The following is a 24488-nucleotide window of genomic DNA, read 5'->3' as shown; positions in this document are numbered from 1 at the left end:
ATCTACTCAACCAACCATCGGTACACCCACTCATCCATCCATCCGTCCGTCCGTCTGTCCATCCATCCTTCCATCCATCCATCTGTCCATCCGTCCGTCCATCCATCCATCCATCCGTCCGTCCATCCGTCCGTCCGTCCGTCCATCTGTCCGTCCATCCGTCCGTCCGTCCGTCCATCTGTCCGTCCATCCGTCCGTCCGTCCGTCCATCTGTCCGTCCATCCGTCCGTCCGTCCGTCCGTCCATCCATCTATCCACCCACCCATCCACCCACAGCCTCACTCTTCCATGTATCTACCTATTCATCCACTCTTCCATTCATTCATCCATCCATCCACTCATGTACCTATCCATTTGCCTGTCCACTCACCATCTCCCCTTCTATCCATCCACCTTTGTGTCGATCTGTCCATCCACTGCAGTAGCCTGGATGATAGCTTGAGTTTTTCTAGCTTGTAAAGCCCTCCCTTTCAGCATACTCCAACTTCAGAGCATATGTGCGTACATTAGGAGAGGCCTGGTCTGTGTGAACTGACCTAGGAGAGCTGTTTCACACCCGATGCTGCCCGTGCCCTTGTTTGATTCCTTCTACTGCCTCTGGATGGATTGGGAGGATTTTTGTACCCAGACCTCAGTAAAGACCACAGATGGTGAGTGTGGTGTCTCCAGTGTGAGGTAGAGCCATGAGCTACGAGCTAAGGAGGACAGTCCTCCAAAGACACATGTCCTTGAACCCTTGCTTTCAGATGTAGAGCTTGAGCTCTGTGGATTCCATGAAGCTGGACAACACAGATGTCAGCGCTGTCTTGACAGACCCAGTCATTGTACCCCAACCATGGTGTGGAGTCTTCCCCAGCGAATAACAGCTGACCAGTGTCTACCCTTAGTGGCCCTGGGCCCAGTGTGTTGACCTCCCCAGACAGGTGTTATAATCATAGGCACTACTTGTTATCACAGATGGTACTTGTTACCTCAGCAGAGGCTCCTGGCATGGTAGCCTGGTGTAAGTGCTCCAGCCTGAGTGGTGGTAGCCTCTGATACAAGCTTATTGCCTTCTTTCTCAGGAGATTGTCCTTGTGGTGTTCTTTGGGACAGAGTATGTGGTCCGCCTCTGGTCTGCAGGGTGCCGAAGCAAGTATGTGGGCATCTGGGGCCGGCTACGCTTTGCCCGGAAGCCCATTTCCATCATTGGTGAGTCCTGCCTACCCATCTTGCAGACACCCCACTCCACACTCATGGGTCCCCATTACAGACATCCCCAGAGAGTCCCCATGGACTGAGACCCCCTAGATTTTTCCCGTGCCCTTGGTTATTGGGTCCCATCTTGCTTTAGTGGCACAACCCTCAGGTGTGGGTGGTGGCACACCCTCCCTAGATTCCTGATGCCAGAAGTAATGACCCCCTGCCCCTCCCACAGACCTTATCGTGGTTGTAGCCTCTATGGTTGTCCTCTGTGTGGGATCCAAAGGACAAGTGTTTGCCACATCAGCTATCAGGTATGTTGACTCTTCCATTTCTTCCTGTGAGACAGGAATCACCACAAAGCCCTCTCCTCCTAAGCTATAGTCTCTCCTTCACTCTACCTGTCTCCTTCACCATGGGTGGAGCAGGATTAGGGTATCCATAGTTCATAATATTGAGACAGTAGGCAACCCTGGGTTCAAGGTTTGACACCAGCACTTCCTAGCTTCTAAGACTTAGGCCTAACTGTGTGATTGCCGTGTGAGTGACCCTGGGCCTCCCCAAAGAAGGTCATATAGAAGGGTTCACAGGCACCTGTAGGAAGCAAGATGGTTCCAATACAAAGTGTCATGTGTGTGTCTCTCCTCTACCCATTGGAGGCTCGGTGGGACAGGAACATAGGAAGCAAATGTTTGTGACCACCATGGCCCTCTCAACCCCTCTCTTCTTGCTTCTTAGGGGTATCCGCTTCCTTCAGATCTTGCGGATGCTGCATGTTGATCGCCAGGGGGGAACCTGGAGGCTCCTGGGCTCTGTAGTCTTCATTCACCGCCAGGTGAGTAAGCCTGGTATGGGCAGAACAGAAGCTGGCCAGCCTATAGCAGGAGGGCTAGAGATTTACGAGGTCAGGATACAAAGGTGGTGATATCTTAGCACCTGGACCCCAGCTGAGTGGGCCAGGTCTAAGCAGGTATCAAGACATATGGGTCTGAGGACAGGGTCTAGGACCCCAGAGCCTTCCCAGCCTGAACCTACTCCACATCCACGATGCTAGAATACTTGACTTGTCAACAGTGTAGAGCTGCTTTTACCTTCACTTCGGCTTGGGACAAAAGACCACTGGGTCTTTTAGAAAATGTAAGATGAATAACTAATTTATGAAGCTCTGAAATCAAACCTAGGAAATCAAGGATGGTGCCTCAGACACCTTCCAGGGAACTCATTGTCTGAGAGGCTGCTGGGGACAGCTGACTTTAAGTACAATCTTGTCATGGGTACAAGGGAGACTGCATAGACCCAAGTGGCTGATTCAGGGTGATAGCTGAGACTTCTTCATTGCCACTTTCAAGAATTGCAAAAACTTGCAATTAGAGTAACTAGGTTACTCTGTAAGGTTATTTCTACGTGTATAGCATGCTACAGTCAACACAGTACGATCAAGCAGCAAATTCTGGAACTTTCTACCAAAAGACTCCTCTCACCAGACTCATGTGGATCACAGAGTATGTGACCATGGCTGATATGTTGTCTGTCCCTAGGAGCTGATCACCACCCTATACATTGGCTTTCTGGGTCTTATCTTCTCCTCCTACTTTGTCTACCTGGCTGAGAAAGATGCAGTGAACGAGTCCGGCCGCATTGAGTTTGGCAGCTACGCAGATGCTCTGTGGTGGGGGGTGGTAAGTTGGAGTCTTTACCAGGGGTCTCAGGTGGGAGATACATGGACCTGGGCAGTGGGGTTAGGCTATTGAACTCTACTTTCTCAAAATTTTGCCTTCTCCACTGAGGCTACTAACCCCAGTTTTAAAAACTTTTGAACCATAAAGTGTGCACTTAAAGCTTACAGAATGGGCCCCCACATTATACCACAGTGAGTGCTCTCTGCTCCCTCTTGAAATTTGAACATTGTTATCTTTCAACTTCTGTTTTAGAAGGGAAGGCTGACGGGACAAGGGATTGCAAACTGGGACTTCGTATCCCAACCTTGTAGTGATCTTTACCCTGGAGGGATTTGGGGCTTAGAGTGCAGGAAGGGGTCAAATGCATACTTTGCATGTTTGTCTATGTTGACCCAGGGAGCACACCTGTGCCAGGGATCAAGACATGCAATAATGCCATAATACCATTACAACCCTTGTGAGCTAAGAGATGTAGAGGCTTTTGGATATGAGGTCTGCAAAGGCTTTTGCTGCCCCAGGCAGCAGTAGTGCAAGTGCCAGCCAGGCCCTAAGGTCGTGACGATAGTCATGAACCTCCTGGGTTAGGGCAACTCCAAACCCGTTGAGCTTCCAGTCTGTGTGGAGCCTGGTGTATGGCAATGACCTCTCATGCTTGGGCTGAATGTCACAAGTTATGGTGATATTGTGTGTAGGCCTGTGGTGTGTGTGTGGGGTGGGGGGGATGTGACTCCTCATGAATCAGCTAACAGGCAGAGGAGGGAGAGGCTATGGTGAGAATGGTGCTGAAGAAATTCAGGTATATCCATGACCTAAAAACCATTGCTCATGGTCTAAAAGCCTCTGGGGTAGCTGCTTCATGTCCTTCATGGCCTCCCCTGGAAGCAGGTTTTGTCTAGCCACTGAGCTTTGGGGCCCCATAAACTGCAGTAAATACAAGGACCTAACAGGAGAATACAGTTCAGAGCTCGTACGGTCCACCCCTGATTCCAACTCTAGCTCCTCCCCTCAGCTTCAAGGGCAATAGACTGTCTAATGTTTACACCATCATACCAGGAGGAGCTGCCAGGGCTGGCACCCCTGGGTGGGCACAAGGATTTTAATACCATCCCAAATATCATTTTCAGTCTGTTGACTTTGGGGATCACTAGGCTAATGAGAAGGTTGGGTGGGCTATGGCAGCCTATAGAAAGGGACAGCACAGACTCTGGGAACTTGATTCAGAGCAAGCAACCATCCATGATGCTGGTGGCTGTGTCAGGCTCTGGCCTGAATACTCCCCCACCGCTAAATACCCTAACCAGGAATGAACAGTCTCTTAGGCCAGCTTACTCCAGAGCTTCTAGACTGGGGTTGAGACTGGAAGCTGAATAAACACATGTTCCCGCAATTCCTGAGTGCCCCCAGGAAGCAGGGCACGCTGCAAGAGCTTGTGACATCGGCCGAATCAGTCTGTTTTCTGGAAGTTTCCATCATTCTAAACAGCCCAGGGAAGTAAGGATACACTGAGAAGCTTCCAGATTTGAACAGGCCCCTAGATTCAGCCACTGCCCACTCACTCTTCTTGGGATCAATGTCCCCAGATACCCTAGCATGATAGAACCAAACAGGATTGGTAGGAAAACTCAGTGGGGAAGTTAGGGAGCTTGCCTGTGGAAAGAGGACACATCGCAGGGATGTAGGAGGGCCTGCATGGGGGGCAGGCTACTCTAAGCCAGAATTCTCTGGTGGGAGATGGGCAACGCTGGCTGAGGTACGGCAGGAAGTGATTGGGTGACTACCCACAGTGTGCCTGATAAGTGATGCCCAGCCTTAGCAGTGCCCAGCCTTGACGCTGCCCTGCCTACGTTCCCAGTCTCCTGCAGGAGCTGTTTCCCAGCCCCCCCCCCAACCCCTGGCCCCCCAGCCCTCAGCAGAAAGGCGCCCCCACTCCCACACCTGTGCAAACATCCGCCCGCCGGCTGGGAACACGGCCCCTTTGTGCCCAGCTTGGCACCGGTGCTCTGGCCTACTCTTGTCAGCTGCAACCCAGGCCTCGGCCACAGCGCACCCTAGCCTGGCCATTGTTCCCTGGGAGGCCCTGTGCCCTTGGCTGCCCATGGGCCCCCCAGTACCCCCATTCATTCAGTGGCTGTCTCTGCAGCTGTCTAGTGGGAACAGCCCAAGACTGTGTTCCTGGCACCTCTAGGGTAATCAGAACTTGAGTGCTGTAGGATAGGGCAGCCAGGCTCATAGTTCTGTAGCCCTGAGCCAATGAACAGTCATCTCTTTTGTCTCTCTCATTCCACAAGGGAAATATTCCACCGACCCTGCCCCTGGGCTCCTCATCTGTTTTATGTGGGGGTTATGTGCACATTCTCAAGTGAGAGCATTTTCTGAACACCAGACCACTCTTCTGTCTGCTGTCCCTGCCCCAGACCAGGCCTCAAGCCCTGTCTCCTATCCCAAAGAATGTTAGCTGGACCCTGAGAGCTGGACTAGCTTCCCCTAAGGTACACTGAGGTAGGCATTGGGCAGAGAGGCATACCTGCACAGGTAAGAATGTTTCTCACACTGTTAGCTTGCAGAGGCTTCAAAGAAACTGAGGTCCTCCCCTGGCCAGAGCTTATTCACCGAGCGAGTAAGCCAGATTGTGGGGAGGGGCAGGAAAGCCTGTCTACTACCAATAGGTGGATTCAGTATGTTCTGCTCTGCTCTGAACACCAGAGTACTGAAGCCGAGGGATGGGTAGGGCCACGCTCACTTGGTAGGCTCTGGGAAGGGCCTTTTATTATTAAGTCTGGTTTCTGGTAGCTCTAGGATCCTGTGTTGCTCCTATGTTTCACATGGGCACACAGCATCAGATTAGGGTCCACCCAGGAGACTCAGAAGGAAGCCTGTAATTTTGAATAAAACCATAGTCTGGGTTGGGGTTGGGTAAACCATGTGGGGGACACAGATAAGTCCAGAATGTAGGTATCCAGGCGGCATTTTGTGGGGTGGCCCTGTCTTCATAGACTGCGAGTTCTTACAGCTGGAAAGCAAACTATAGACTGCATCCCCTTCCTCCAGAGGGAATACCCACATGGGTGTAAGATCCCTGGAACCCAGAACCCCCTAATATAATGTCCAAGTGTGGGTGTGAAGCATTTGAGGAGCCCCTCAAACTTTCCTTTACACTTGAAACAGAACGCATTTGTTTGTATTAAGGTTTGAGTGCAGGAAAACGGCATTTCTGCAAACACGGGCTCCTCTGTTTAATGCCTGGGGGTCTCTGAAAACAGGCGGCTGCCGGCTCTGTTTATCCTGAGTGGCTAAATACAGAACTTCAAGTGAGCAGGCTGGAACCCCACCCTGTATTTCAGTCCTTTAAAAAACCCAGTCTGACGGCTCTTCATTCCTCACCTGGAGGCTCTGGAAAGTTCCCACCTCCCAGGCTGGACTGCATCCTGCAGAGCCAGGCCAGAAGGGCCTTAGAGTTGGGAGGTCTCTTAGTCACATGCAAGCTCTGTGGAACTGTCTATGGGAGGCATTATTCTTCAGGATCGATCTGACTATGGAGAAGTGAAGGCCAGAGCAGGGTCCAGGGCTGGTAGCACTAAACCCTTTGCTCTTCTGTGTAGGTTCTATGTGGATTAAGCAGCAAAGACTGAATGAAGGTCTGCCAGGCTCCTTCCAAGAAAGCTCTTCCCAAGGAGGAGTCTTTATAGTTGGGCCTTATAGGATAACGAGGAGTCTCTATGAAACATGTCCATCTTTTTGTACCTGCTATTCAGTAACCAGTGCCTAGATTTATTATACAGACTCAGCAGGTTAGGTGATGGTGATACACAGATTGAACTCATGCCATTGAGGAGTTGCCTGTGCAAGTCTCAAGAATAGAGCTTCCCAGAGTGCCTTTCACCTGGAGGAAGCAGACAGCATCAGGAAGTATGAAACGTGTGGTAGGAGGTTGACATGCTGTGAGGCCAACATAGAGACCAAGCTGGACTCACCTCCCACGTCCACCAGGCATCAGCTATGGAGTCCTGGGCATGTCAAGTAGCTTCTTTGGGCACATCTAGTTAACCAATATAGATGAGTTAAGTCAGTGAGCATGCAGAAGGTGAGCTCCAGGAATGGTTGTGGTTCTCAGCTAGGCCACCTTTAGATTCAAAAGGAGGAGACTAAGTATCACTAGTTCTGAAAATCCTTCCCAATCTCTTATTCCTTGATATGGGGCCCTGTTCAAGGAGGATGAGGGGGGCCCACAAGCCATACAAAGCCTGTCGGACAGGTTCTGTCACTGGGACAGCAATCTATGAACTCAAGTGTGTATGGCTCAGGTGACCTATTATTGGTTGGGTCCTTGAAAGGTCCCTCTATTCATTGGCACAAGAGACTTGCAGATCTGGCCACTGGGGACACATTCCAAACAGCTCTATAAAGTGATCCATTCCCGAGTTGCTGAGTCTGTGACTTGGGGGAAAAGCAATTTGACAGGGACAGGCCACCTGGGAGAGAGGACTCATGAACTAGATTAGGAACTCTGTGGTGACCCAGGAGAAATAAGAGGGTCCTAGTAGTTAGGTGCCCTCCAACAGAGGGCTGGCCAGTACTCAGGACCACTGCACTGGGCCCTTCCTCCTTTTGATGCAAGGTGTGCAGGGTTAGCTAAGCCTTTAGGGAAAAGCATAGCCTCAGGTATTTTTTTTCCTACATAAGGAGTTTCCTCTCTATTCACCCATGTTTCTTCCCAGCTTGCCATCTAGGCCATTCTCCCTCCAACTTTGTAGATGTTGTTCTTCCTTCCTTCTTTCCCTTTTCCCTTCCTTCTTCCCTCCCTCCTTCTCTCCTTCCAACCTTCCTCCCTCCTCTCCACCCCCCACCACCATTTTTGGACTGGGTTTCATATAGCCAAGGCTAGCCTCACATAAGCCATATATCCCAGATGATCTTGAACTCTTGGTGTCTCCAACCCCAGTCTACTTTCACGAGTAGCTCCTGTCATGTGCCTGGCTCCCTAGAGAAGGCAGCTGTGGGCCAGCTCTCACATGTGGGGTGCATGCCCTCTGGGAAGACACCACTAGTAAGGAGCTTCAGCTCCCTTGAGCCCTCTCATCCAGCAGCTGGCTGGCAGCCATGCCCTCAGTCCCTGGAGCTGCTTGTCTTCAACTTACATTATATGAGTGGTTTCAGGTGTGTGTGCATATAAGATATCTGGACAGCATGTGCCCTGGCTGTCAGTCATGGGTATAACCTCTAGACCCCTTTGTGAACTTATGCAGTGTGTACGCGCACCCTCATAATGCCTCAGCTCAGTCAGTGGTGCATGTTTCCTCGTGTGCATATGAGTGTGAACGGGTATCCTTGTCTCCATGTGAGGCATGTTTACAACTAACTATATGCCCACATATGTAGAACAGGGTGGTCCCTTTAAAGGGCCCAGCTATGAATGGTTTGCTATGTCCTCTGTTTGTGTAGGGCATGGATTTGTTTAAGGATAATGACATTGTGGGGAAGATTTCATGTGGGCAATTGTGAGAAAACACAAGGATGCAGCCTCTATAGCATGGTGCAGCACTGAAGGGTGGCCCAGTGGTGGCCTGGGCCCAGCTGTGGCCTGCTCTGTTGTTTGCCATCCAGGAAAAATTGACCTGTTGCTCCATGACCTGTTAACATACTGGCCAGAGCAACAAACTTGGCACTGTGGGGTTACTCTTGCTGTCCTTGTCCTCTGTTCCCCTGCTGAAGTTGGTCAGAGTGCTTGCCTGTGCTGTGATCACCTATCTCTATGCCTATTCATATGTACATATTAACTTCTGACTCCCAGGGTTCTCTTGCCTTCCCCTCCTCTTTAGTGGCCACTGGGGAAAAGTTGTGGTCCACAGCAGCAGTCCATCTGGGAATGGAGTGGGTAGTGATGCCTGTGGGCTGGAGGTGGTGTGGGGATCATAAGCTTCCTCTCTGGGCCTCACTTCAGTTGGAGTCTATTAGATGGTGTTCCCCCAGATCCCATCCTTGTTGACCCTGTTGGGCAGAGGTTCACTTAAAGGTTCTCATGTAGATCTTAGCTGGGTGGTTGTCATCTGGCCCCCAGGGGGTGACAGCTGAGGTATCTAGAGTGATCAGGCTATAAAGACCTTGAATGGACAGGGTCTCCCTTCACACGGATCTGCCTTCACTGAAGGCCTGATCGGGACAGTGTGTTGTGACCCTGAGGACTGCATGTTGGTGAATGTAACCACTCTGTTCTCACAGCAGGCCCTAGGCAGCCTCATGGTGTGACCTAGCAGTTAGGCATAGCCAGGGTAGGGCCTCCCAGTCCCTCATCAGAGGCCCCAGGAGCAGATCTCAGATGTCAGCAGGGGGTGGCTGGGGGGCAGCCCCTCACTTTTGTTGTCCCACTGCACACCCTGGACACTGCTCTCCCACCAAGAAGAAGGCTAGAGCCCTGTCTTATTCTCTCTGAAAAGGAAAAATAAAACATCTGGATCCCTGGGCTGGTGGCAGGAAGCAGCATGTCAGCCCCATCCTGGGGCTTTGTGGACGCTGGCCTCAGTGGGAGCTTCCGGCCTCCTGGGGGCCAGTGCACTGCAACTTTGGTGGCCAGGAGAGGGATTCTTGTAATGGGGCAGGAAGTCTGGCTCCTGTGGGTGGGCTCTGAGCTCTTTGCCTGTCCTGCACACCCCAATCTCTCTGTAACCCTAGGGCTGTGTCATCTGTAGTAATCAGAGTTGAGGGACTTAGGAGACTCAGAAACTTAAAACCAACTCACCATATTGCTGTCCCTGGTACTTTCTGAGAACTGTGCCTCACTCTCCTGGTGGGCAGGGTTTTAAGTTGGTCTCTCTGGTCATCAAGCCACCGTGTTGAGGCTGGCAGGTGTCCTGTCTGAGGCTCTCAGCCTGCCAGCCACTGACTGCAGTTCTTCTTCCTTGCAGGTCACAGTCACCACCATTGGCTATGGGGATAAGGTACCCCAGACATGGGTTGGGAAGACCATCGCCTCCTGTTTCTCTGTTTTCGCCATATCCTTCTTTGCACTCCCAGCGGTGGGTACCTATTAATACTTTCTCCTTTGTTTCCCACTCACCCTTGCCCCACCTCCTAGGCATTCCTTGAAGTAGAGTAAGGAGGCATTGTTATGGCACTTCACAGAAGTGGCAGGATACAGGAGACCAGACCAGGCAGAACCTGCAGGTCTGCTCTGCAGCCAGGAGTGGCCCTGTCTTGTGACCTTTCCAAAAATCATAAACCTATGTCTACACATATGTGCTATCTGGGACACACACAGGTGTCATCATAGGTGTGTTTTATACATGTTGTGTTTATATACTGTATTACATGTGTTACATGTACAAGTATCTGTATTACATTTGAATAGTGTGCTGTTTATGTGTATATGTATGTGTGTGTGTTTGTGATTTTGTGTGTCATGTATATACCTGTATTTGCACATGTGTTCCGTGTCCATATAGTGTCTATATTTCACATGGGAGTCTCTGTAACACATGGGAGATGATGTGTATTTGAGTGTCTGTTACATGAGCATGTGTGACACATGGATATGGGTCATGACACACAATGTGTGTCCCCTGCATGGCCCCCAGCTACTGAGACAGTACTCCATCTCTGCCACTGCTTCCTCTGGCCACTCTGGCTACAGTAGCTGTGGGCTTCTTGCTAAGGACAGTCTCAAACTCCCACTCCCCTAGGGTTATGGTCCCTCTCCCCCAGGGGCACAAGCTGATGGCTAAATTACCTGGCTTCTCACAGGTGGTGCCAAAAAATGTGTAGAGAGTCCTCAGGTTTCTTCTAGAGCCAAGCTTCCTGTTGAATCAGCCCTGAAAAATGAATTCTGCTTCCCCAGCTGGCAAGGGCAGGCAGGCTGAGCCTAGAGACTACCCGCATGTGGCATCTGCTGTCTCAAACCCACCTTCTGGTAGTGCCTGCCTGACCACAGCCCTGGGCACTGTGCAAACCTGGTCTCCAGATGTGTTTGCTTCTTGCTCTTCCGTGGGACCCTTGTCCTCTGCTGGGCACTGGCCAGCATGGCTTGTGTAACAATGGGCACCTTCTGTCCCTTACCAGGGGATTCTTGGCTCTGGGTTTGCACTGAAGGTCCAGCAGAAGCAGAGGCAGAAGCACTTCAACCGGCAGATCCCAGCTGCAGCCTCACTCATCCAGGTATGTGCTATGCCTGGCGGGCTGTCAGTGCTATGTACTTACATCTGTCCAGGCGTTGGCATCACTCCCAGCCATGTCCACTGCTTGAGAGCCATGGATCCTTTTGCTGTGACTCCTCCCGTGGTAAGGTAGCTCTCTGGGAAAGTACTCACTATTAAGATGATAGGGTGGGCACAGGAATGCAGGACCACTATTCCTCATACTGTTCCCATTGAAAGCCATACTTGCAGACTAGGGCGAGGCCTGACCATGGCCACTTAGTCAGTCTATACTCTGCTGGTCAGCCTCAGTTTCCTGAATTCTCTGATCTGGGCAGAACCCTGGGTAAGGGGCAGCCCTTCTCAAAGGTTGTAGCTCTAGTGGTCTTATCTAAGCTTCTAGCACAGTCCTGGGCCCCAACTTGTTCCTCTGATGCCCTTCCAGAACTATCTGCCTGGTCATGATAGCAGCAACCATGAGGCCTGCAGTCGCAGTTGTGTGCTTTCCCAGGCCTGACTTGACCCCACGGCTTCTCATTTTGGGAAAACCTTAAATCAGACCCACTAACCCGCCTTGGCCACATTAACATACCCAAGCAGTTATTTAGTTCCTCAACTGAGCATAGAGGCCACTGCTCAGGAACCACATGGTCTGTGGACAGGACTCCTTCAGAGGCCATGCCCACATGGAAGATGTGCCAGGGCTCATACCGGTGTGAGTTGGAAACATAGACAACATGGGGTATGCTAGCAGGAGCTGCAGGCTGCATGAGGTATTGAGCTGCCCAGATAGGGTATACGTGAGACATAAAGCCCTTGGAAGGGTCTCCAAACGGTCCAAACAGGTCATAGGCATCCCTGCTTGGATTTTGTGTCTATGCTAGGTTGTCATAGCATAGGGCTGTCACTCAGAAGCCTTGCCAGGAGAAAGAACTTTCAACTAGTTTTATGTTCTCATGCCCATAGGGCCTATAGTGACAAAGCCACCATGATATGTCCCCATAAGAGGCTTTGGTATCTGTTCCTTCCCCCTTCTTGCTCACCTGGCTCCTTCAGGCCCCTCCAGTGTCTTCCCCAGGTCATCTTTCTATGATGACTAAGGGGAGGGGGTTTCCCTCCTGAACATTGCCCAAGAGTTTCATCTGTAGTCATCAGAGACTCCTCATGCCACAGGCTAGCACCTGAAATCCTGGGAGGCCTCACCACCCACTGGGCCCTGGGGCTCTACTCCTCCACACCCTTCTGGGACTCACAAAGGCTTGGCCAGCCCCTTTCCACACTTTCTTTCTCTGAGTAAAATCTGGTTTTCTAACTCTGCCTTAGTTGAGCACCTCTGTATGTCTGGGGCTTGCTCAAGACCCTCTTTAGCAGTGGCTCAAGTAATAGATAGTTAATGCATGAGACAGTCTCTTTCCTAGCCCTAGAGGGCTGAGCCTTGCTGTCAGGGAATGAGCCATGGAACAATCTGGGCCCGGGGCTCAGGAAGAGTTGAAGATTCTTTGAGAGGTACCACTGAGTGGCTGGACCAATGACCCCTCTCTCCATTTCCCTCTGCCTGATTTCAGACTGCATGGAGGTGCTATGCTGCTGAGAATCCTGACTCATCCACATGGAAGATCTATGTCCGGAAGCCTGCTCGGAGTCACACTCTGCTGTCCCCCAGCCCCAAGCCTAAAAAGTCTGTGATGGTAAGCAGCCTCACTGGCTACCAGGATGGGTACTGCATATTAGTAGGTCAGGAAGATGTAGAGGTGGCGTATGAGGCTCTGGCATTGCCGCTCAGTGTGGTGCTCATTAGGGTGTCAACGTTGTTCTGAGGTCAGAGGAGGTCTCCTCCATGCCTGATCCCTGTTGATCTCATTTCCTTCATCCTTGGAGCCATAATGAACTGCAAAGACCAGGATACAATAGGTCTTCTCGAAATGAGAGTGCTTCTGGAACAGGAGCTGCCAGCTCCATAAGCTGTTGGAAGGAAGGTCTTGAGTGGATCCTGGTGCTGGGCATTCCTTACTAGGTAAAGCAGACAGAACAGGAAGGTATTGGAGCTCTAGCTCACAGAGAGTCAAGTTCCAGCAGCAGTGGACAAGAGTCCTGCCATTTGCCTGGAGCAGTGAGGAAAAGGTTAGGGCTCTTCCCTTTTCTGCCTGCCCCTCCCTCCTTGAAAAGACAACCTTGCCAGCATCCAACTGTCATTGGACACTTGAACTTGCTCTTCCCTCTCTGTGGCTTCACACAACCTGCTCCCCCACTTTCTCTGAGGCACCTCTTTAAAGAGGCTCCAGTGCCTTTTTGCTGCCTTAGCCTTCAGCCCTACTGTCCTGGTGCAAGCTTGCATATTTACAGTCGGCTGGGTTTTTGTTTGTTTGTTTTTGTTTGCCTGCCTTTCTTAGGCTGTAGCTTATAGAGGGCCACACTGGGCCAAGCAACACTCTGAACCATGCAGCAGCACCAGCTCACTGAAGCCCCATTTCACCAGTGTTTGCAGGTACTGGAGCTCAACCCCCTGACCTAAGTTCCCTCAGGGTACACATTTCAAGCCTGGGCTCAGGACTCCACCGGTCTGGGGTTGGTTAAAGATCGGGCAGACAGTGCTCAGGAACTGCCACTCCTCATGTGGACTTTTTAGGTAAAGAAGAAGAAGTTCAAGCTGGATAAGGATAACGGGATGAGTCCGGGAGAGAAGATGTTCAATGTCCCTCACATCACTTATGATCCCCCAGAGGATCGGAGGCCAGACCATTTCTCTATTGATGGCTATGACAGCTCAGGTAAGCAAGATCCCACGTGTGCAGGGCCAGGACACTTGGGACTGAGCCTGCAGCAGGGTCAATCCATCCCTAGTTCTTCCCTGGCACTCTGTCCATAAGGTCCCATAGCACATATACAGTCACTTGCCTACATTGGAAGCCCAAGCACGGCTTGAGGTCTCTGCTACTAGAGGATGGAAGGTAGAGTAGATCTAGAAGCTTCTGGAGGCTTTGAAGCCATGCTCCACTAGCCTTTCCAAGATGGTAATCACTATGCAGTCTGTTGAGAAGATGCCTACCACTGGCTTAGAATGTTGAGGAGTCAGCATGGCCCGACCTGGCCACAAGAGGGAAGGTGACATATGTGTTCTATTCACTGGGCTTCTCTTTTTGGCACCCAAAGTCTTTGTTTGAAAAATGGCTAAAGTGACCTCTTGGAGGTTTGCCCACTGATGTGGAAGCCCAGAGGTGAGGGTGGTAAAGATGAAGCGCCTGCAGGCCCTGGAGGGCCAGTGGCTAGCTGGTGAAATCATGAGGGCATTTTGCAGGGGTCAGTGTCTTGATGGACACATTTCTTATACAGCCCTGGGTTTGTATCTAGTATCACCATCCTATATCCCTATATTCTTCCTTCTATGGGTCCTGGATGAGGCCAGGCTCATGGGACCTGGTGATATAAAACTGTGAAAGATTTGCATGCCTGAGCCCTAGTTAGTTTTGTCTCTGTAAGGCCATAGTAAGGCTCTGTGATAAGGGAATTCAGAGAGGTCAAACATATTTTCCAGGCCATGCAATGGGAATATGGCATGCTCTAGAAGTGATTCTGGGTCACCAGTTACACACCAGATAGGCTAAGGGCACTCTTTTCATATCCTTCCTCCAGACTGGAAGGGGACCACAGCAGGAGTAAAGGGTTTCCTTACCAGAGAGACTTCTCAGGAGGTACATGTGCTGTTTCCATTACTATGACATACTGTCAAGCATCATCCTAGGAGACGGGGCTTTGTGGGTCTGGGATTCTCACACTCCTGGTCCCAGATGTGGAGTGTACAGTCTGAGTTTATAGCATAACCCTTGGGAGACAGCCCCTGTAGCTCTCACATCTCTCTGAAAACTTCAGTGCCCACCTTAGGGTGAATGACTCTAGCAGCTGCCTATAACTCTAATTTGAACAGTTCTGGTCTTTCCCTTCCTCTGAAAAGTGTGGGTATCAAGATAGTGAGCTAGATAGTGAGGTAGGCCTGGGATGTGGCTCATGTCACCACATGCTTTTTGCTCAGCATCTCCTGGGAAGTCCTTTACACTGTCTTGCTAGCTGTTTCCTCTCAAGACTGTATGTTGAGGCAAATAGTCCAGACATCCAGTGTCCACAGGTTCTTCATCCTCTGACTCAATCTGTTACAGACTATTACATGGAAGTTTCTCTTCTAAAGAATCTGGAGATGCCATGAAGATGTACAAGAAGGTTTTATGCAAATGCTATGCCATTTTATCTAAGGGACCAGAGTATGAATTGGGGGAGTCCAGGACCACCCCTCCAAAGGCAGGGAGGAGAGGCCTCACACATATTTCTAAAGACCCTGCCCAAGATGCAGTCCTGGGTGGCAGAGACACCTGATTGAAAGCATAAAAGAATGATAGTTGGACCTCGGTACTTGAGGTCAGGGAGATCCTTTTCCAGATGGAGAGGTCAAAGGTACCAGTATTTAGCTCATTCCCCCACACCCACCCCACCCTGATTGCACCAGCAATGATAGGCAACCCAGGGCCTAATGCTGGCTCCTGTGGTCCTGGTTTCTGGCATCAGAGTCTTGCTTCTCATTTAGAACTGTTTTGCTTACCTTCAAGAGTCTCAGGTTCCATGAGAAGGCTTCATTTGAGTGTCTTGTTGGGGACTGGACATCTCACTTCCATATTTGGGCCACCAAGAGTCATGCCTAGCCTCATGTGCCATGTGGCCAGTTCTTGTGCTTGGCAGGAAGGAGGCACTGATGTTGGATGCTTGGTAGAGTAGGAACTAAGGGTCGAGACCAACAATGTATGTGCAATAGTATCTCCTGAGTTGACACTCTGTCCCTCCACTCTGCTGTCATTTAGGTGTGTCTCTCCCTTCTTAGAATTCTTCCCAATGCCTGGGACCTGCCAGAATGTTTTGTGACTAAGTAGAATGTTCTAGGATCCTCCAGAAACTACCAGCTCATTGGAAGTTGTAAGGACAGTTTCAGGTATAACAGAGGGTGACCAACAATATTGTTCCTCATCTTTCTTCTGACAAGTGTCAGAGCCTCAGCCTACCAAGTTCAGCTTGTCCAAGGGCAGCTGATCGGTATCCTGCGTAATTGTTCCTGCCACCACATCTTGGCAGGAGGGTGGGAAGTGTTCAAGAAAGGGGCCATGGCTGTTCTATGCTCTTGAAGGCTATCCTAGGCATCCCGTCTGTCAGGACCCAGCCTGGGCCCCACTTTACTGAGCGCCAAGCTGCTGCGTCCTCATCAGATGGCATGGGGATTTGGCTCGGGGCTGGCCACATCTCCATGAGCCCCTGGGACATACTCCCGCCTGCCCAGTGGAGCGGGCACAAAGGGCAATTGTGCCAACAAATGCCCAGTGCCCCTGCAGCTCTGCTTCAGGGGTAGGACCATTGTCTCAATGCAAATAGGGGCTTTCTGCTAATGCTAATGGGCAGGTTGGGCGTGAGCAGAGGCGGCAGGGATGCAGCCCTGTGCCTGCCCAGGAGAAGCATCACTCGATGTTTTCTGAATACGGGGCAGCAGTGTCCCTGCCGTCCATTCAGCCTGCTTAGTGTTATGAAGTCCGCAGTGATGTCTGTGGCATGTTAATGAGGTGCACGAGCAGAGAAAGCAGCACTGCTTGTGGAATGCTCCCACATCGTGCCGTCTCTTTCTGTTAATGAGATAAGTCAGCCTAGTCCAGAGCCACCAGATTTTAGAGATTGAGCCACTGGTCTGGCCCCTCTAAGGACCTGGGGCAACCTCTACTCCACAAGTTACCTGATACACCCAAATCTACTTACCCAAGAGACTCTTGGGAATCTTGAGCACTCTGGCATAGAGATGAGGTGCTAATCCCAGGCGGGGAGGGAGGGATGCTATCACTGGGAAAGCCCCAGAGTGCCTGCTCCCACGAGGCAGATCCCAAGCAGTCACACTGACTTCTAGTGCCAGGCCAAACCAGGACTTGGACCTCATCTGTGTGTGAGAACTAGGGAGCCATCATGTTGTCCTTGCAGGGGACACTCACCTGTTCATGGTGTGCAAAAATCCACCTGTATACTTTCAGTGTATACCCTTTTAGTGTATAGTGGGTAGAAGTGAGTTGCAGTGCTGCCCCTAACTAGAGATGACTAACAGAAGCCCAGAATCATGCAGGGACCTCTCCAGGGCACACATATATCCTAAGGACACTCTACTAAATTCTGCTAAGAAATGTGTACAGGTGTGGTGGAATTCGACTGATGGAAACAGGTAAGAGAAGGGGTCTTTTGGGGTAGCATCAGGGCCCAGGCTACTCTGCAGTAAAAATGGGTCTGTGTCCCCTGTAAGGAAACACTGTGGAATGCAGAAAGAAATCTACTCCTCTCCCAAAGGCTCACCACTCTTGCCAGGATCTTGTGCTTTTATTGGGGACAGAAACAATGCTAACAACTTAGAGAGGGTTCAGGGGACCATCTAGGCCTGAGAGATCTTGATTGTCTTTCACTCTTGAAGGACTCAAGCCACATGCCATTCAACTTACTAGCGTCCAAGAGGGATTGATATTCAGGCTCAAGGAAGAAGTGGAGAGCAAGGCCCAGGGCCCTAGTTGATGGAGAAGCTATTGTCCAAGTTCAGGCCCAAAGAACCTGACCCTGGTAACTTGGCTGCTGCTGTCCATAGGAATCTTGACGACTCACTGTAGGCTTAGTGGGCATCTCAACACTAGCAGCCACTGCTCAGAGATGGAGTGAGTGCTTTATATTCAGAGATATCACTGTGGGTGAGGTTTGATTGTTCCCATATATGCAGTAGGACTGCTAGCGTGTGTCAAACAGCATCTCTGACTTCCAGTTCAAAAAGTTGTCAGTGACAGAGGTGCTTGCTGGATGTACTCTACTCCAATCCAGGCTGGGCTTGGATTTCTATGGCCCCCATAGGATTATATATTGAATGTATTGCTGGTTGTTGTCTCATGTGGACCCATCTCTTGAGGTCCCATGACATCTGGTTTTGTTCTAGGTACTGCCATATCCTCACTTACACACATACACACACACACACACACACACAAACACACACACACATATGCACACATGCACACACATACTCATGTACACTTGCATACACACAGAAACAGACAGGTACACACACACACACACACACACACATCTACCTCCTGGAAGGTGCTGCCCAGTGTTTTATTTTATCTTTTTTTACACTCTTCTCATTAGTTGTTCACATTGCTACCAGTGTGAACCTCTGAGGCTTGCTTGCAGATTAACTGAACCTCCTTCTTCCTGAAGTCTAGGCTTCCTCTAGGGATAGTCTCGGTGAGCATTCAATTGCAGCTGGGTTGCATCTTTTAATTGTGTACTTACTCCTAGATGATGATTCAATTGGGGAAAAAGATACATAGGAACATCTCTTTGGGCATGACCGTTTCACTCCTGGTGACTCTGTAAATTCTTTTGAGTTTAGTGTTACCTAAACTATGATGTATCAACATGGTGGATTTTTTTTTTTTTAAATCACGGGTTGTGATACTGACTCTGGAATCTAAGGGCTTATGTCTTTTATCAAGCAAGCAAAGTGGCTACTATATCTACCGGAAACTGTGTGTGTACATATGCTTATGTGTGGAGGCCAGGGGACAACTTTGGGTATCATTCTCAGAAACACTGTCTCCTCTTTGGCGGTGGAGTCTCTTATTGGCCTATTGTTTATTAATTAAGCTAGACTGGCTGGTCATTGAACTCCAGGAATCCCACTATCTCTGCTTCCACATTGCTGGGATTGGAAACACATGCCACCACACCATGCATATTTTTATATCAGTTCTGGAGATAAAACCAAGGTCCTTGTGAAGCAAGTAGTTTACAGACTGAAGTATCTTTCAAGCCTCCCTTCTAGAATCTTCTGTTGGACCATCTCAGCTTGTCCTTGGCTATCTCATGTCCTTCTTAGGCTATCCATACTGTTGTTGTTGCTAACTACAGGTGTGTCTCATCCATTGCCTTTCCCTGTATTTTCTCTTTCTGTGCATCCTTGCACAGAACTTTAAATCAGCTTGGTTTTAGCACCTTGCACCTCTCTCAGATTTTACATCTCAAGTTTTAATTTTGAAACCTTGTGAATGTGTTTATTTTTGCAGCATCTGTTGACAATTACAACATCTGCAGTGCTTTTAGTCTAATTCCATGTACTCTTGTTCATAACAGCGTTTATCTCTAAGGTTCCTGGGAGATAGAGCACATTACTCTCCAACAGGATAGCCCAGGGAACACAATCAGGATTCTATAGAGAGCTCATGCACTGGGAGCGGAGACGTATGTCTTAGAAAGCAGGCCTCTGTCACACAGGTCAAGCAAGGACCTTTGGTTTTATACACCAGGAAGAATAGACCAAGACAACTGAATTTCCTTCATTTCCCTGCCCACTAGTGTGTGGCCTTTTTCATTTGCTTTGTTTATGTTTCCCTTGAGTCTACTCTTTTGTAACCTCTATAGGGCCTAGTTCTACATTGGCAGGTTATGGTGTGCGGTTCTCAGTTACCACTTCTTGCCTCATGAAGATTCCACACTCACCTTTTTTCTTTTGGGACCATCAGATTCCACATGTGACTACTTGGGCAGGCTGAGTCCCAGGTCAGCTGTTTCAGGCTGAATGTGTTCTGCCCAGCTGCACCTGCTCTGTTACCAGCCCTCAGGACTGATTCCAGAGCCACGTTTATCAGGTGATCCCAGAGGTACATGCAAGGCAGGTGTTCTGTTTCCACAAACTTACCCAGGGACTTGCAGGGAGTGGATTTTTAGGACAGAGGTTCTACTTGGTGCTAGACCCCGAAGCTTCTTCTCTGTGTCAGAGAAAGCTCTGTCTACACAGGAGGCCAGAGCTCATCTGCAGCAGACTTAGAAACTCATATCTCAGTACTGTGGGCTGTGCTGACTGTGGTAAGGTCCTGGAATCTGTAATAGGCACTCATGTTACTATGAGGCAGGTGGTTTATAGATTAGCCCTGGGGAACTCCAAGTGTGAGGCCAGTGCCAGCTGCAGAGGGAAGAGCAGCTCTTCTGTGACTTTGCACCATGCTGCATCAGAGTCACCAGGGTAGAAGGGCCAGGCCTGACTATAGGATAATAGGAGGCCTACTGCTCTTTGTGCCACTGCACCTATTATCCTGGGCTTCAGGTATGTACAGCCCAGGACTTAATGGAAACTTCTAACAATCCTCCCAGTTGTCACAAATGACTCATAACAGCCTCAGAGTCCTGAGGAAGTTAGTACTTTTGGGTTAGAGAACCTACCTCACTGATGGGATGTAGGCTATGGTGAGGCCAATAGGAAGGTTGGTCGAAGCTTCTTGGGTAAGTTCTGAATCAGGTTCTTATCAGCACTGCACCTGGCCTCTTGCTTCTATCCCCAGTGTCCTGATGACTCCTCTTCTCTCTGAGGCTGTTGTTGTGAACATGGCGCTATCACCCTGCCTTTTCACCTCCTGTTTGTTGTGTCTAGTCTGCATGATCAGTGAGTAGACTGAGCAATGGGCCCACCTTGGATGTGTGGGCAGGTAATGTCCCTTCTACACCTAGAAGGGTCATGTGACATCTGAGAGCCCAGTTTCTTCTCATCTTTCCAGCAGTGTCCTACTTAGCCATTTCTGTCTTGACCCATGGCAGGTCTTTCCCACCTGGCACATCTGCCCAATAGTCTACACACTGCATCGTATATATTTAAGGGTAACCTATATCTTTAAGTGGAAAACATGTCCACTTTGTAGTTTTCAGAGTTATATATATTTTTCTGATTAGAAAAGTAAATTATATTCACCATGGAGCACAAATACAGAGAAAAGGAAAAGGAATAACCATCTGCTGTCTTATGGCTGTTGGGTTTTGGGCAACTGTCCTCTCTTGGGTGTGTTCTGAGCCTGGATCAGAACCTTCTTATTAGCACCACACCTGGCCTCTCACTTCTATCCCCAGTGTCCTGATGACAAAGTGGGTGCACCCCCATTTGATGACTGTCATCCCTGGGTTGGGTCCACATTGACTGTTCAGTTTTAATCCTGCTTTTATCTACTTACTGTGACATGAGCATTAATGCCTGTCATTTTAAATTCTTTTGAAACTGGTTTGTGTTGTTTCTAGGCAAATATTTATGCCAATAATTTTGTGGTGTTCACCTGCTACGTAGACTCTGCAAACTTGTTTGAATCTGATGGGAAAGTGACCTACAAGCTTTACATTTTTTTTGTTAGAAATCTATTCAGTACTTTACTCTTTTGAACAATGCTGCTTCTGGCATTTAAACTTCTATCCTTGAAGAAGAAATAAAGTCCCCAACTGGTGACTATTTAGGAAAATAATGATGAAAATAATTGATATCAGACCCTACAATGTATATGTAAAACACTTAAATTATTGGTGATTAATTATTCTGTTTTAATTGTAGGAGGGGCATATGTACAAAAATGCAGGTGCCTGCATAGGGCTAGAGGTATCAAATCCTCTGGAGTTACAGGAGTTGTAAGCTGCCCAGTGTAGGTGCTAAGAACTAAACTAGAGTCCTCTGCACGAGCAGTGTGCTCTCCTTACTGCTAAGCATCTTTCGAGCCCCATGGGTTGATGTTTCTTAAAAAATTTACAACTAAAACCAGGAAAATAATATGTATAAAAGGAGAAGGAAAAAATCTCTAAGTAGTTTTAATGTCTCTATTATTAGAAACGATATTGTTAGACACAAAAATCTACAGAAATGTAGATCTGAACAATACTTTGAATCAAGTTGACTTAATTAATGCTGGTAGAGAACAGCAGGATAAATAAAGCTGCCAGCTACAGAGAGCACATGCCAGGACAGACCGTATTTTGAGCTGTGAAAAATCTTCATAAACTTAAAGTTACTCAAGTCATATGTTCTTTTACCACAATAAAATTAAATTAAAAATCAGTTAAGAAGATGGCAAATTCTGAAATATATGGAAAATAAAGAACATGTCTCTGAATAACACAGGGTCAGAGAAGAAATCTAAGAAAAAACCGAATGTTTTAAATCAAATGAAAGTGAAAACAAAACATGCTCTAGTTTATAGGGCATTGCTAAAACAGTTCTTAGAGGACCATATAGCACCATGCAAGCACTTCAGAGAAGGCCTCATACTGGGAACTATAAAATAGCTAAATAAACCAAAATAAGTAGACTAAAGGAAAGTAAGAGTTTGCGAGGGGAGTAGGAAACTAAAAACAGAAAAAAAAATAATGAAACCAATGTTGATTTTTTTTTAAGGCCAGGAAATTCAATAAGTGACTAACCAGATAGACCAAAGAGCAAGTGTGATGTCGCAATTGTCAGTGTCAGAAGTGAGATACTCAGCTCTGTACACATGACAGGACTTAAAACTACAAAAGTGTCCTGTATAGCTCTTCATGACTATATTCTATAACTTAGAGGAAATGGAAAATTTCTGGGAAAGGTAAAATGCGGAGAGATGTAACCCAGTTATTTATTGTGGATACAATGTCTCTATATATGACAAAAGAAAGCCATATTAATCTGAGAAGATTCCGAGAAAGTACTTGACAAAAATCTAGCAGAAATTAATTATAAACTAATAAAAAATAGAAGCTTCGGCAGGCTGAAACAGGTTGTCGACAAAAGTCTGCAGTTAACATATTCAATGAACAAATACCTGTTTTCCACATAAGTCAAGAGTACAAACATCTGGTGTTATGATTTCTATTCAACATTAAGTCGGGGATACTTGCCTTTGGAATAAGAAACAGCAAGTTGGGAATGAAATTAAATTGGCAGTATTTGTAGATTTCCTGGTTGTCTGTATAGAAAATCTGATGTGTCAGATTGGCCACTGGAATATACGGATTCAGTTCAGTTGCAGATACAAGGTAGCTCTGCGAAAAGCAATTCTACTTCTAAATTCTAGCTACAAGTAACATAGAATTGAAAACTTTTTTTGTTCGTTTGTTTGTTTGTTTGTTTGTTTGTTTTTCAAGACAGGTTGCTCTGTGTAGTTCTGGCTGTCCTGGAATTCAATCTGTAGCCCAGGCTGGCCTCGAACTCAGAAATCTGCCTGCTTCTGCCTCCCAAGTGCTGAGATTAAAGGTGTTTCCCACCACTGCCGGGTGAAAACTTTTAAATACTACTTGGAGTAGCACTAAATATGTGAGGCATATAAATGTATCGGACAAAAGAGCTTTCCTTTGGAACCTGTGTAACCATGCTGGTGAAACCTCAAGAAAAACAAATATAGATGCATATTAGGTTCACAAATTACAAGGTTCAATATTGATTTCTAAATTCAGTATAAAGCCAGTCAAAGACCGGCATGCAAATAGCCTAGAATAACAAAGCAACTTTGAACATGAACAAGGTTTGAGGATTAACACCAGATGTATACTGTCAGCATAAAAAGCAAACAGATAGCAGGGGAGACTGGGGATCAGGTGGACCTTCATATTTATTGATAGATGCTTTCTAATCCACGTGTGAAGGTTATGTTTTGTTTTGTTCTGTGGGGAGGAGACAAAACAGAAAAACTGGATATCCATTTCAAACACTGAACTTTTATCCTCATCTCCACAAAACCATGTCAAAATGGTCATAGAACTGAATTCAAAGACTAACACTTATAGGATACAACAATATAGTTAAGGATATCTTTGACACAGCATCAAAAGCATATGAGTAATAGGAATAAATTGGTCAGCCAGGCTTCTCAAGCATGCTTTTTGAAAGGCACAATGAAAAAGACAGATATTGAAAGAAAGTATTCTGTGTTTTTGTGTGCATCGCATTGCGTGTGCAGTTGTGTATGCCCATGAACTCACATGCAGAGTACAAATGATTGCTGTCCTTTTTTATGGCTCTCTATCTTCTTTTCCTCAAGCAGTCTCTCACTGAATTGGAAATTCAGTGTTTCAGCCAGACTGGCATGTCAGTAAGCTCCACGGATCTGCCTGTCTCTGCCCACCCCACCCCAATGCTAGGATTACAGTTATGTATAACCATACCAGTTTTTAAAAGTGTAGGTGCTGGAGATTTGAACACCAGTTTCCATGTTTGCACATCAAGCAGTGTTGCCCACTGAGCCACTATCCCAAACCTGAAAATATTTTTAAAGCCAGATACCTGATACCTAAAAAAGAATTTATATTCAAAAGATGTGATGGACACTTTAAACTGAAAACTAAGTAACACATTACAAAAATAGGTAAATTGTTTAAACCAACACTTCATAGCAAGGAATACATATAGGGAAGCATGTAAGGCAATGCCCAGCATCATCAGTTATTGAAGACGTGCACAAAGGTAGACTCTACTTCATAACAACCAATTGCCTAAAATTAAGGACACTGACCAAGTATTGGTAAGAACATGAAAGAACTCAACCAGTTGTATGTCATGTCATGGTCACAGTGACTCAGTAACACTGAATCACAGTGATTTAGGAACACTGAAAAGCAGTTTAATGATTTCTCTCTCTCTCTCTCTCTCTCTCTCTCTCTCTCTCTCTCTCTCTCTCTC

General features: G+C 48.0%; 1 protein-coding gene across 1 annotated transcript in view; it reads left to right on the top strand.

Moving 5' to 3' along the window:
* Positions 1–24488, top strand: part of Kcnq1 (potassium voltage-gated channel subfamily Q member 1) — a 323081-nt gene that overhangs the window by 73046 nt on the left and 225547 nt on the right. The window contains exons 3-10 of the mRNA XM_028771042.1: positions 1065–1191; positions 1418–1496; positions 1921–2017; positions 2721–2861; positions 9761–9871; positions 10911–11006; positions 12550–12672; positions 13611–13752. Coding sequence (XP_028626875.1) covers positions 1065–1191; positions 1418–1496; positions 1921–2017; positions 2721–2861; positions 9761–9871; positions 10911–11006; positions 12550–12672; positions 13611–13752 — 916 coding nt within the window. The remainder of the gene's footprint in view (positions 1–1064; positions 1192–1417; positions 1497–1920; positions 2018–2720; positions 2862–9760; positions 9872–10910; positions 11007–12549; positions 12673–13610; positions 13753–24488) is intronic.

Source organism: Grammomys surdaster, unplaced genomic scaffold, assembly GCF_004785775.1.
Source record: "Grammomys surdaster isolate TR1022 unplaced genomic scaffold, NIH_TR_1.0 205, whole genome shotgun sequence".
NCBI classification, from domain to species: domain Eukaryota; kingdom Metazoa; phylum Chordata; class Mammalia; order Rodentia; family Muridae; genus Grammomys; species Grammomys surdaster.
Note: the sequence above shows the minus strand (reverse complement) of the source record. Positions and strands in the feature narration are given on the sequence as shown.